At 38.1% G+C, this 13,871-nt stretch overlaps 1 protein-coding gene across 4 annotated transcripts in view; it reads left to right on the top strand.

The window, feature by feature from the left end:
- Positions 1 to 13,871, top strand: part of Tbck (TBC1 domain containing kinase) — a 172,340-nt gene that overhangs the window by 24,896 nt on the left and 133,573 nt on the right. For 3 of the 4 annotated variants that reach the window (XM_039102101.2, NM_001415033.1, XM_063281663.1), the window contains 3 exons: positions 4,990 to 5,104; positions 7,059 to 7,132; positions 13,647 to 13,788. In XM_039102101.2, the coding sequence (XP_038958029.1) occupies positions 4,990 to 5,104; positions 7,059 to 7,132; positions 13,647 to 13,788 (331 nt within the window). Of the gene's footprint in view, positions 1 to 4,989; positions 5,126 to 7,058; positions 7,133 to 13,646; positions 13,789 to 13,871 lie in introns of those variants that run through there. The other variant, XM_039102098.2, reaches the window with a different exon arrangement.

Raw genomic sequence — 13,871 nt, forward strand, 5'->3', positions numbered from 1 at the left:
CGGTTTAGATAAAGTGGTGGGAAGCTGGGGATGCGTGTTCTACAGCACAAGTGGAGAGAGGTCAGCAAGCCACTTGCTGGAGTTGGCTCGCTCCTTCAACCACGTGGGTTCTAGAGATCAAGCTCAGCCTGCCAGGCTTGGCAGCAAGCGCTTTTACCTGCTAAGCCTTCCCTGCCTTTTACCTGCTGAGCCTTTCACATGTCACGTGAATGTAATATATTAACTATTAGATGTTTTAAGCCATTATAATTACATTACTTACAAAAAGATTTCATCATCAAACTTATCGACCATATGAAGAAAAACAGCTTTAAGACAAGTAAGTGTAGTGCAGCCTTTAACCCCCGCACTCTGGAAGCAGAAACAGGTGGGTCTCTGAGCTCAGCCTGATCTGTATGGAAAGTTCCAGGCCAGCCAGGGCCTTGCAGAGAGACCCTATCCAAAACCAAGCACCTTCTTCCCCAAATACCTCATGACAAAACAAGCATGCAAAGTTCCAGAACTACCATTTGCCATTGCCTTAAGTACTTCAAATAGTAATGTTTTATTCTTCTTTTATGTTATAAAATAATTTTTAAACTAAACCTTAAGTGTTATGGAAGAGCAGAGGCAAGTCTGATTCACTGTTTTATTTAAGTTACTGAGCCCAATAGCCATAATTCTAGAGTTTCACACAGTAGCCAAGAACTTCATGAACTTTAGCTTTGAAATTTTATTTTAATATGAAGATTTTAACATGAATGTATTTTTGGCATACAAATCTAATATCACATCAATTCATAAAAGCACACAATAAAAAGTAGAGCAAGTCTTCTGTATTCAACTGTTTCAAAATTGGTTTAATGAAAACAGTCACTGTAAACATTTGATTCCAATTCCATGAGAGAAGTCTGAGTTGAAATATTATGCAGCTGAGGACCTCTAGTGACACTGCTGAATATGGCACTAATTTTTAAGATTCTGTAAAGCTGTGTGTGTGTGTGTGTGTGTGTGTGTGTGTGTGTGTGTGTTGTGAGAAAAGGAAGCAGAGGTGTGGGGGGGGGAAGAAACAGAGAGAGGGAAAAGAGAGAGACTAAAAAGAGGAGCTAAAATTAACTTACAGAACCAAGTGAGATGCTTAAATTAAGTTTTTTTTCACTTAAAAAGTTTTTGAGCATTTTAATTACAATATATTTACATTACTTTCTAACTTTCCTTTCTTCCCTTCAGCCCTTCCCATACCCCTATTTTAAAATTGATAGCCTATCTTTTAATTATTTTTGCTACATATAAATATATGCACAAATATGTAAATCCACCCTGCTGAGAGCACTTTTGTTATGTGTTCGTACAATTTCAGGGCTGGCTGTGTTGCATTAGATAAGTAATAAAGACACTCATCTCTGGGAGAGGCTAAATCTCCCTCTCTCCGCCTGCAGTTCTTTGGCTAGGGGTGGGACCCTGTGAGATGTTGCCCTTCCTTCTTAACATGTCTGTTGATATTGTCACTGTTCAGGTCTTATTCATGCAGGCCTTTCTAAGGCAGTCTTACAGCAGCCTTCCTGGTATTCTGAATCTTTTCATCGTACTCCTTAGTAATCTTCCCTGAGCCCTAGGTGCAGGAGCTGTGCTATAAAGGTATTCATTGGGCAAAAGTTTCCCACAATCCATCCATCTCTGAATTTTATCCAGTTTCTGTAATGGTCTCCATTGGCTGGAGAGAGAATTTTGTATGTGGAGTGCGAGCCAAACTTGTCTCTTGGTGCAAGGGTAACTTGTAGAATGTAGTAGAGGAACCATGCTAGTGTAGCTAGGGGAGGAGTAGTTTCTCTTCTGATCCTCCCTGGTCCTAGAGATTTGGCTATGTTTTCAGCACTAGACATGGCTCCCCTCCCTTTGAGTGGTCCTTACGCCCACTTAGACAGCTATTGACGACCATGCAGAGCTGATGGTAAGACATCCGTGTGTCTTGCAGTGCTGGCCATCATGGCTCATGGGAGTGAGTGTCACAGCTGGGTAGGACCATTAGTTGTGTCTCTCCTTTGGCTGCTGACATAGTTCTCTCTGGTAGTCTGAAAGCTAGATCCTAGGAAGGAGACTTTCACGTTAGATCAGCTCTAATGACCTGAGTCCTGTAAGCTAACTGTGCTACTTCTTCAGCACTAGGAGCTTCCCTTCGACCCCCGAGAGGTGGGTGATTAAGGGAAACAACCAAGCCTATGTTGTTTGAGGGTCACTTGGACTACAGGCACCAACAGCACAGAACCATTCTCATGCCTGGTATGAGGGTCTGTTAGTCCATGGTTCTTGCAACAAGAGTTGTCAACCCAGTGGCAAGAGAATACTGAGGCTTTCTAATCTTTTGCTCTTTTTTTTTAAGGTTTATTTATTATGTATGAGTACATTGAAGCTGTCTTCAGACACACCAGAAAAGGGCATCAGGTCTTGTGTGAGCCCCCATGTGGTTGCTGGGATTTGAACTCAGGACCTCTGGAAGAGCAGTCAGTGCTCTTAACCTCAGAGCCATCTCTCCAGCCCTTTAATCTCTTGCTCTTTCTTGTACTTTTAATTTGGGAGAGAGGGTCAAGTTTTAGTAATGATTTTTTAAAGAAAATGTATTTCACTTACTATTTTAAAGCAAGTTTTATTGAGGTCTAATTCTCAGAGCTTACCATTTACCCTGTAAATGTATAGTTAATTAGTGTGATAAAGAATATCTCATCAAAACTATGATATAGAACAATTCCAATAGCCTCAAACTCTCCTTTATTCCTTTGTAGTCCCCAAAGCCCATGGCAACCACTGATTTGTTATGCAATCTTTTCCCTATAACCTATGTCTTTTTTAGTGTTTTCCCCAGCCAAGTATACTTGAATCATAATTCTTACCAGATCAGACAAGTGTTATCTTTTAATAGTTAAGTAGTACCAGTTACATATAAGTGCTGAGTCTGGTATTACCCTTAGGGGGCAGGGTGGTGGGGCATAGGCTACTACGAGTGCCAGTGGCTGCTGTGGGCATAAGACTGGTTTGTATAATAATGTACATGTCTTTACATTCATCTTTCATGGAATATCCTCCTTGTTAATGTTAATGACTCCATGATAATCAGAGACAGCAAAGTCTGGGAGGGGAGATGTAGGTAATGTCTCAGCAAAATTGTAAATGCTGGGACTTTTGGGACAGCCCCTAAGCTGTGGGAAAGAACTCAAAAACAAGAGTCCAAAATTATATGATTTCAGGGACTGGAGAGATGGCTCTTCCAGAGGCTCTGAGTTCAATTCCCAGCCACCACATGGTGGTTCACAACTATCTGTAATGGAATCCAGTCGATGCCCTCCTCTGGTGGGCCTGTAGGCAGTGACAGTGTGTGTGTATGTATGTGTGTGTGTGTGTGTGTGTATATATATAATTTTTAATATATTTCACACATAGATATATACATAATTTATCAATTATGTAAAATATAAGGATGAAATATGAATTATATGAAGGGCTTCATGAATCTAAAGGAACAAAAGCAGCTGTGCTGTGAGGCAACTTGTCAGAAAGATACTAAGGAAGGAGATAAAGACATCTAAGGAGTGGCGATCACAGGAGATCCCACCCAGCTAAGTTTTTTGTTTCTGTTTACAAGGGCAGGCAGATTTCTAAATTCAGGGTCAGCCTTCATCAGAACAAAGTTAGGCCCAGGTGTAATTTCAGGGTAGGGCCCAAGATTGTTATCATCTGTGCTTAACAGACACAGGCAGATCTCTGAGTTCTTTTCCAGTGTTTAAAAAACAAACAAACAAACAAACAAACAAACAAGCAAGCAAACGTGTGAGCTTATGATCCGCAAGAGATGAGCATTCAGAGAATTTTTTTAGAATAGCGAGGGAACACTGCTTGGAGAACTATTTCAAGCAGAGCAGGGAGAAAGCAGTCTGGAAAGTAGGACACAGAGAAACCTGTCTCAAACCAACAACAGAACAGGCAAGCAAAACCAACCGCCACAAAATACAAAGACAGTGATTCCATTTAGTCTTTACTATTGCCTCAGTATTTTTAATTCTTTTAAAATATATACCTCTTGTGGTTGCTTTCAGATAATAGTTTTTAAAAATAAAACATGGCTAGAAAAAACTCTCCTATTAAAATTTAACACTGATAGTTGGAAGGTTGAATTGAACGATTTCTTTGTACATATACATATATACATATCCATATATACATATATATATACATATATACATATATATATGAAATTCAGGGACAAACAGTGGAAGAGAAAAAGGAAAAATGATGAAGAAAATGGGCATCTCTGAGATTTGACTTAGAGAGGATAGGGCAAGATTTAAAGCTTATGTTTGATAAGTCATGAATTACTGAATGATTTACAAGTTGATATGGAAATATGTAGGGTCTATATAGTATGAAACACATCTTATTTTCATGGACTGTTTTGTTTTTGTTTGTGCAGAATATATGACTTTTATTGATTTGTCCCAGATGTTTTAAAAATATAACTGTTAATTTGTTAAAACACCCAGCCTGTCAGTGTCAAGTACATCTTATTCTGTTATAAATCACTCAAATTCGGGCTGGAGAGATGGCTCAGCAGTTAAGAGCACTGACTGCTCTTCCAAAGGTCCTGAGCTCAATTCCCAGCAACCACATGGTGGCTCACAACCATCTGTAATGGGATCTGATGCCCTCTTCTGGTGTGTCTGAAGACAGAGACAGTGTACTTACATACATAAATCACTCAAATTCAAGTCTTTCCCTGGGAAAACAAAGATGGTTTTATTTGTAGCCTAAACTGTAAGTATATCACATCAGTTTTGTTTTAATCTGGAAATCCACAATATATACAAGCATATTTTTGAGGTGTCCCTGTTCCACTTTCTTTGAATGGAAAAGGTACAGTAAATCGTCACTGTCTGAATTCGTTATTATGTCTCGTTTTGTTCCTTAAAACAGACTCTGTATTGCATGGTAACTGATCTTCGATGTCTGCTTTCTTTTCAGTCACTCAGCAGTTCTGTGCATAGCATATGAGGTACTTGAGGGCTTGCAGTACTTGAACAAGCATGGCATAGTACACCGGGCCTTGTCTCCTCATAATATCCTGTTGGATCGGAAGGTAATCTTCAGTGAATAATAGGTACTTTTATATTGCTTGAGAATGAAAACTACTAAAATCCTCCATTATTCAGAAATAGACTAACTATGTGCTTTCAGAATATTTGTAAAGAATATGGAAGTGATAGGTTTGTAGCAGATGGAAGAACAATTATTAAATTATATCGATGAATTTTTCTCCACTACGCCCCAGCTTAGTTTCTAGCTTTGTGCTCTATTTTCTCCACTCACTCTTCTTTCAAAGGACTGTGTCTTATGTGAACTGAGTTTAACTCCGCCACTTGACAGACACCACAAGGATATACAGAGAGGCTCCTAGCCTGTCCCTGCTCGTCAGTTCTTCCAGCTTTACAACAACAATGTCAGCCATGCATGTGGAACGCCATTACTACAAGCACGGCCAGGTCGTTTTGTATCTTCATGGTTCCTTCTTTCCCGTCTCGTAGCTCTTGTTTGCCATCTGCTCACACCTAATCCCCTTCTGTGGGATGACTTCTTTTCTATCAGAGCTCTTACGGAGATTAATAATGTAGTCACCCCACACACACATTAATGGATAGCAAAATGGCATATTTTCATTAAAAATCGTAATTTAATTTTCTCATAAATTAGAACTAGCTTCTGGGTAATTTGAGGACAATTATTTCTATATGGTTATTTTCTGAATCTCAAATTTTAATGTGGCTTCTCCACGGGATTAAAGAAAGGAGAAAGCAGCACTCCTGATGTCTAACTCACAGCAGTGAAGCGGGTGTCATGGGCGCACCAGCGAGGATGTAGTTTGTGATGCTGAGTTAGTGCTGAGCACCCAAACCGGTTTCCAACCAGCTTTACAAAAGGAAAGCCACGCCTGCAAAGGAACGTCTTAGGGGATGTAAAACCTTGCCTACCTATGGAGCTCTTGTTAATGACTGCTACTGTTATTCTTAAACAACAAAAAGACAGCTAGAAATGTAACAGATTTTTAAAAATCTTGATTTTTTTTTAAACTGTAAATTTTCACACTAAGAATTACTGTTTCACAGTCAGGAAAGGTGGCTCAACCATTAAAGGCGAGGCCCACAACCTTAAATATAAAAGCATTACAGTTTCACAGCTAATGATCTTTTCAAGCCCCTGGAAGAAAATTCATTGCAAAATTTCTATTAAACACTATAATCAAAGATTCAAGAAAAATGACAACTTCTGCCCTTTTTTGGAGGGGGGGTGTTAAGAAAAGGCTTGTTGATAATGTGAGTGACAAAGGTGTCCAATGAAATTTTGATTTGATCCTTTAATAAAAGACTTCTTTTTCCTTTATGTGAAATAGGTGTTTTTGCCTGTGGATTGATTTGTGCGGCATGGTCAAGCCTGACATCCACAGAGACCCAAAGAGGGATTGGGGTTTTGTGGAACTGAGTAGTCAGTTGTTTGCAGCCTTGCGAATGCTGGGGACTGGACCTGGTCCTCTGCAAGAGCAACAAGTGTTCTTCACACTGGGTCATCTCCAGCCCCTGACCAGACAGTCTAGTATATGTTAGTATATGTGTATGCATGTACCCACAAGTGTGTACCCATGTAATGAACGTAAGGCACACTAAACACTGCCACATGATTCTGTGAATAATCATAGTGGTTTATAAATTCTTAAATAGTAGTATTTTGATAAAATATTATATGTATATGCCATGAGAGATAACTCTGAAGTTAAGAACACTTGCTGCTTGCCCAGAGAACCTGAGTGTGGTTTCTTGCATCCACATCAGACAGCTCACATGACTGCAGTCAACTGTTCCAGGGAATCTGATGCCCTCTTTGGTATCTTCAGGTACTCTGTGGCATACAGTCAGACAAAGGAAATGTTTAAAAAAAAATATTATATTGGATTGCATAATATTTATCTTATTTATAAAACATATAATAAAACTTTCTTCGACGTATTGAAGTATTTCATACTGACTTTCTCTTCATTGTAGGGTCACATTAAACTGGCTAAATTTGGACTTTATCACATGACAGCCCATGGCGATGATGTCGATTTCCCAATAGGGTAAGGGTTGTTTATCTCTATTTCTAATTCTGTTTTAACCTTGGTAAACTTTGATAATATGGATTTGGTTAGTTATTTTTGACAGGAAAGCAGCTTTTCTTTACTTACTGTATCTTAATTTTTATATACTTTGTTGTCAAGTAAACAATGAGTTTTCCCCAGTGCTCCAGAGATTCCTGAATTGATCTTTAATATAATGGGCACAAAGGGTCTCAAGTCATGGCCCTTGTTTACCTTATGATATTCCTTAATTAATTGCATTTCATTTTAGAATTAATTGGCTTATGGTAAGAAAGCTGACCAGATTCTTAATGATACTATGTATTCATCCATAGACTGGAGAAAGTTCCTTGTTTTACTTTCAATTTAATGTTTTATGTTTATTTAATTCCTTGTTCTCTAAGATTAAATTGACTTTTTTAATTAAAGTTAATTCATTGTGGATATTGGAGGTAATGGATAAATTCTGTATAGAAGTGTATGTTTAAAGAGGTCTGTTTGCTAATTTCTTCTGCTGTGAAATTCCAGGTCTACATTGTCCTCCATGAAATGAATGGAACTCTATTTCATGCTACATTGTCCATATATGTTTCTGATAGAGACTCTTGTATTATTGTATGTTTCCTTCCTCTGAAACATTCCTATCGTGTAACTCTTTTCCTACAGTTTACATTATTTTCAACAAGAGTAAGGAGTTTCTAAGTGTCCTTCAGCTTCTCCATGTTAACATTTTATTGTACGTTTACGTATGCCGCCTTTCATTTACTGTGACTGAGTTTGTTATGTCTGACATTTTTGTGGTAGCCTAAGAGTACACCTCTTGCCTCTTTATTCCTAAGACTTAATCTTATATTTCACAATCAGGACTTTTCTTACATAACTTCAGAACGGTAATGAAAATGAGCAAACCAAAAGTGACACATTGTCACCTAACCTGGACTGACATCACACTGCAGTTTTCACAGTATTCACTTGGGTTTTCTACTGAGACACCCGAAGAATCAGTTCTGCCACCATAGCACCAGCAGTCATGATAGGCAGGCATGAAGACAATGTCAGAGTAGAATATTACTTAAAACTTTTTTAGATTTTTGAAAATTTTCTCCTTTTTTTCTAAAACTTAGATGGTAGATTTTTTTCCCCTTATTTTTCCCCCTTTGGATTGTGAAATAGGTTCTCTCTGTGTGAATGAAAGGCACACTCTATCATGCCTGGCCTCTAGCTTTCTTTGTTTTTGTTTTGCTTGTTCTTTAGTACGATTGTCTCAAGCTGACCTTGAACTCACTGCATAGTCCAGGCTACTGAGACGTTAGTCAGTAAGGAGACACTGACTGAGACCGTCTGCTCTGCCTGTTTTATCACAAAGCCATCATTAGTTCTTGTCCTTGAGCAACTCACTCTTAAACGGGTGAATGTCCTGTACCAGTGGCTTATTTATTTAGTTATGCAAACTCGGTCTTAACATTTCACATAAGTTCAATGGTAGAATACAGTTTTACTCATAAACAAAAATGTTTTACTAATAGTTAACACTTTTCTTAATTTTTATTAAAGTTTTAGTTATGCTCAAGCTTTTTCCTTGAATGACCATTACCATTTGCCACAAAGAGCAGTGACTATTCTGTATTTTGTCTAAATCAATATCTATGAAAGAAAACTAAAAACACAACAAAATTACTGCTAAGTTTTTTACTTATATTTAAGATTACATTATTTTTCTGGTGAAATAGAAGTGAGTTTTCTTAAAACGTATCAAGTATTTTGAATTTAAAACACTTTGGTAGACGTGGTCTTGTTTTAGCATTCGGTGCAGCTTGCTTTGAAGTCTGAGTTTCAAAGGATTTTACTGGAAAGTATAAAGAGCAAAGTGTGAAACATCAGCCAGGAAAAATAAAATAAGTGATCAAACAGCCAGGCCAGGAAGAGCCTCTCCGTCAGAGGAGGCGCACAGCTGACTGCAGTGACAGATACTCAGGCACATAAGTGTTACCATCTGCTTCAGAATATCAGAAAGAATTAGAAATTGGGCCTTCACTGTGATTGGACAGTAGCTTAATGCCCTGTTTAAACTGCAGATGATGAAAGCCACTTGCAATATCTGACCAGCCACGTTCAAAGTGAAGTTCTAGTAATTTCTGTTGAGTGTTATAATGAAACACTTAAGAGAAGGTCACTGAAAGATGATGCCCTCCATTAAAGAGCTGGTTTAAGGCTCTTTATAAAGACTGGTTAAGGGGTCCCAGAATATTATAGAGCAAAGGTTACTTCTTTGCTTCTCTCCAAAAATTTTTTGACATAGCAATTTAATTGTATCTTTGCTTAACTTTCCATTAGCTGTACTATGGTTTGAATTAATGTCTTGGAAGTCAGGGATAAACACCAATGGTTTACCTTTGGGTGTAGCAGAGTGATGACAGTGAGGAAAGTCCAGCGCTGGGTCTACATCGCATCCATGTGGGTAGAACATCTTTATATATTAGTATAAACAAGTATGTGGGGCCCTCCCCATTCCTTCCTACTAAGGAGAAAGCCCAGTCAGATTGTACTGAAACGAAAGCACAGGTCTGTTGAACAGAGCAATTGCGTGGCCTGTGCAAGGCCATCTCTGGTGCCACAACATAAAAACGCACAGATCAAAGAGTGGAACACAAATGCTAGACCATTACATCTGGTGCTTTTTTATTACTCTGTAGCTGTTTCTACAGACTCCACATATTCACTTAGAGCAGCAGTATTATCACCTGAAGGCAAACGTTCCTACAGACTTGAATATACATGATATATTAAAAGAGTATGATGATGAATAAGTATTTAACAATTTAATAAACTAGTTTTATTCAAGTCGTATATCCAGACATGAATGAGTTGTATTTTACATATAAATATGAATTCTGGCAATAATAGTAGGTGGGGATGTCACATGTATTTGCATGTATTTTGCCTCAAGTTACTGTTGTAAAGTAATGTAAATTAAGGAGAAAAAATCTAGATTATGGTACCCACATAAATTTGTAAAACATACACACATGCATATGATACTAAAATAGAAAGTGTCTACATATTGTGTCTAATAATTCCATTCTGGGTTCATAGTATTCTTGGATAGTTAGATATTTATAATGTTGAATTCTGATTTGCTTGAATCTGATTATGACTATGTCCTGGTTCCTCCCCCTTGGAATAAGAAGAATATAACTTAACTATTATTTTACAGGAACCCACAGTTGAGAGACTTTCAACTCTTAAAATGATGCTTGACTTTTTTTTTTCAAAATTTTTTTCATCTTTATTAACTTGGGTTATTTACATTTCGATTGTTATTCCCTTTCCTGATTTCCAGGCCAACATCCCCCTAACCTCTCCCCCTCCCCTTCTCTATGGGCGTTCTCCTCCCCATCCTCTCTCCATTACCACCCTCCCCACAACAATTTGCAAATTGCTCTGTCTAACTCTCTGAAGAATTGGATTGGTATTTTGATGGGGATTGCATTGAATCTATAGATCGCTTTTGGTAGAATGGCCATTTTTACTATATTAATCCTGCCAATCCATGAGCATGGGAGATTTTTCCATTTTCTGAGATCTTCTTCAGTTTCTTTCTTCAGAGGCTTGAAGTTCTTATCATACAGAACTTTCACTTGCTTGCTTAAAGTCACACCGAGAGGTATTTTATATTATTTGGGACTATTATGAAGGGTGTCGTTTCCCGAATTTCTTTCTCAGCTTGTTTCTCTTTTGTGTAGAGCAAGGCTACTGATTTGAGTTAATTTTATACCCAGCCACTTTGCTGAAGTTGTTTATCAGCTTTAGTAGTTCTCTGGTGGAACTTTTGGGATCACTTAAATATACTATCATATCATCTGCAAAAAAGTGATATTTTGACTTCTTCTTTTCCAATCTGTATCCCTTTGATCTCCTTTTGTTGTCTGATTGCTCTGGCTAGAACTTCAAAAACTATATTGAATAAGTAGGGAGAGAGTGGGCAGCCTTGTCTAGTCCCTGATTTTAGTGGGATTGCTTCAGTTTCTCTCCGCTTAGTTTAATGTTAGCGACTGGTTTGCTGTATATGGCTTTTACTATGTTTAGGTATGGGCCTTGAATTCCTGTTCTTTCCAGGACTTTTATCATGAAGGGGTGTTGAATTTTGTCAAATGCTTTCTCAGCATCTAATGAAATGATCATGTGGTTTTTATCTTTCAGTTTGTTTATATAGTGGATTACGTTGATGGTTTTCCATATATTAAACCATCCCTTCATGCCTGGGATGAAGCCTACTCGATCATGATAGATGATTGTTTTGATGTGCTCTTGGTTTCAGTTTGCCAGAATTTTATTGAGTATTTTTGCGTCGATATTCATAAGGGAAATTGGTCTGAAGTTCTCTTTCTTTGTTGGGTCTTTGTGTGGTTTAGGGTATAAGAGTAATTGTGGCTTCATTGAAAGGAATTCAGTAGTGCTCCATCTGTTTCAATTTTGTGGAATAGTTTGGACAGTATTGGTATGAGGTCTTCTATGAAGGTCTGATAGAATTCTGCACTGAACCCATCTGGACCTGTGCTCTTTTTGGTTAGGAGACCTTTAATGACTGCTTCTATTTCTTTAGGAGTTATGGGGTTGTTTAAATGGTTTATCTGTTCCTGATTTAACTTTGGTACCTGATATCTTTCTAGGAAATTGTCCGTTTCCTGCAGATTTTCAAGTTTTGTTGAATATAGGCTTTTGTAGTGGGATCTGATGATTTTTTTAATTTCCTCTGATTCTGTAGTTATGTCTCCCTTTTCATTTCTGATTTTGTTAATTTGGACACACTATCTGTGTCCCCTGGTTAGTCTGGCTAAGGGTTTATCTATCTTGTTGATTTTCTCAAAGAACCAGCTTCTGTTGATCCTTTGTACAGTCCTTTTTGTTTCTACTTGGTTGATTTCAGCTCTGAGTTTGATTATTTCCTGCCTTCTACTCCTCCTGGGTGTATTTGCTTCTTTTTGTTCTAGAGCTTTTAGGTGTGTTGTCAAGTTGCTGATATACACTCTCTCCTGTTTCTTTCTGCAGGCACTCAGAGCTATGAGTTTTCCTCTTTTCATAGCTTTCATTGTGTCCCATAAGTTTGGGTATGTTGTACCTTCATTTTCATTAAAGTCTAAGAAGTCTTTAATTTCTTTCTTTATTTCTTCCTTGACCAGGCTATCATTGAGTAGAGCATTGTTCAACTTCCATGTATATGTGGGCGTTTTTTTTAAATGTTTGAATTTTTAAATTTTTTAAAAAGTATGTGATTACAATTATTTCCCCTTTGCCTTTCTCCCTCCAAACCCTCTCATGTACCCCCAACCCAATCCTTTCAAAATCATGGCCTCCTTTTCTTTGATTTTTTGCTACATATGTGTGTTTGTGTGTGTACAGTGTGTATGTTCTTAAATACATAAATGTTGCCTACTCAATCCATATACTACATTCATGAAGTCTCACACCAGCAGGCCATCTAAAAATGGCTCGAAAAGCCAATACTAGAAGGCATGCACTAGACTTAGCAGGACTGCAAACAACTATCCCAAAAGAAGAACTAGTCTGCCCCAAGGAATAGCACACTTAATAGTTACCGCTACCAGTAGTTCAGCCCTGAAACTGTGCACATACAAATGTTTAAAGCTTTAAAGACTGTGGAACTTTCAAAAGTATACTGTTTTATATTGTATTATTCACATGAGATCTTAGGACAAACAAAAAAGGAAAAGTTATAGTTTAATAATGATGTACATGTATGTCAAGTGGACAAGGGGTCATTTGTACTGGCTAGATTTTTATCAACTTGACACAAGTTAAAGCCATCTGAGAAGAGAGAACTGTAATTGAAGAATGCCTCCACCAGGTTGCCTGTAGGCAATTCTGAGGTAATTTTCTTGATTCACAGTTGATGTGGGAAAGCCCACCTCACTGTGGGTGGCACCGCCCCTGGGTATGTGGTCTAAAAAAGCAAAGCCATATGAGCAAGCCAGGGAGCAGCATTACTCCATGAACCCTGCTTCAGTTCATGCTCGAGCTGCTTCTCTGGCTTCTCTCAGAGACAGAGTGTAATTGTAAGCAGCACTAACTTCTCCTTCCCAGGTTCCTTTTGCCCAGTGTTTATCACAGCAACAGCAGAGCAAAATATGACACCGTTGAAATTAATATCTGTTTCAAAGTTGAAATGATAAAGCAGTTCACTATTAACAGCAGACTGACTGTAAGGAGGAAGGAAAGCACTTGGGAACCTAGAGGCCTGCTGTAATGGCAATATGGCAAGAAACTAAACATATGCCACAGAGAGACGGTGTCTTAAAATGACAAAGACTCCTGGATGCTTCGCTTTAATTCCTAGACATGAGGCCTGTACTTCAGTGATTAGTTCAAGATTCTCTCTAGTCATCACTGTGGGTTTAATCATGTGGGATTTCCACATTTCACGCATTAATTCCAAGAGTGTGTTGTCACCATTGTAGCTCATCGTACTTGTCTGTTACTGTCGCATGTGTCACAGGTACCCCTCATATCTGGCTCCTGAGGTGATTGCACAAGGAATTTTCAAAAGCACTGATCATGTGCCCAGTGAAAAGCCATTGCCCTCCGGCCCCAAATCAGATGTATGGTCTCTTGGGATAATTTTATTTGAGCTTTGTGTGGTATGTATAAAATATTAAACTAATAAAGTAAATTGTGTGATCATTAGAATTGGCTTTTTATAGAGGAAGTTTATATAGTAATG

Source organism: Rattus norvegicus, chromosome 2 (assembly GCF_036323735.1).
Source record: "Rattus norvegicus strain BN/NHsdMcwi chromosome 2, GRCr8, whole genome shotgun sequence".
Lineage (NCBI taxonomy): Eukaryota > Metazoa > Chordata > Mammalia > Rodentia > Muridae > Rattus > Rattus norvegicus.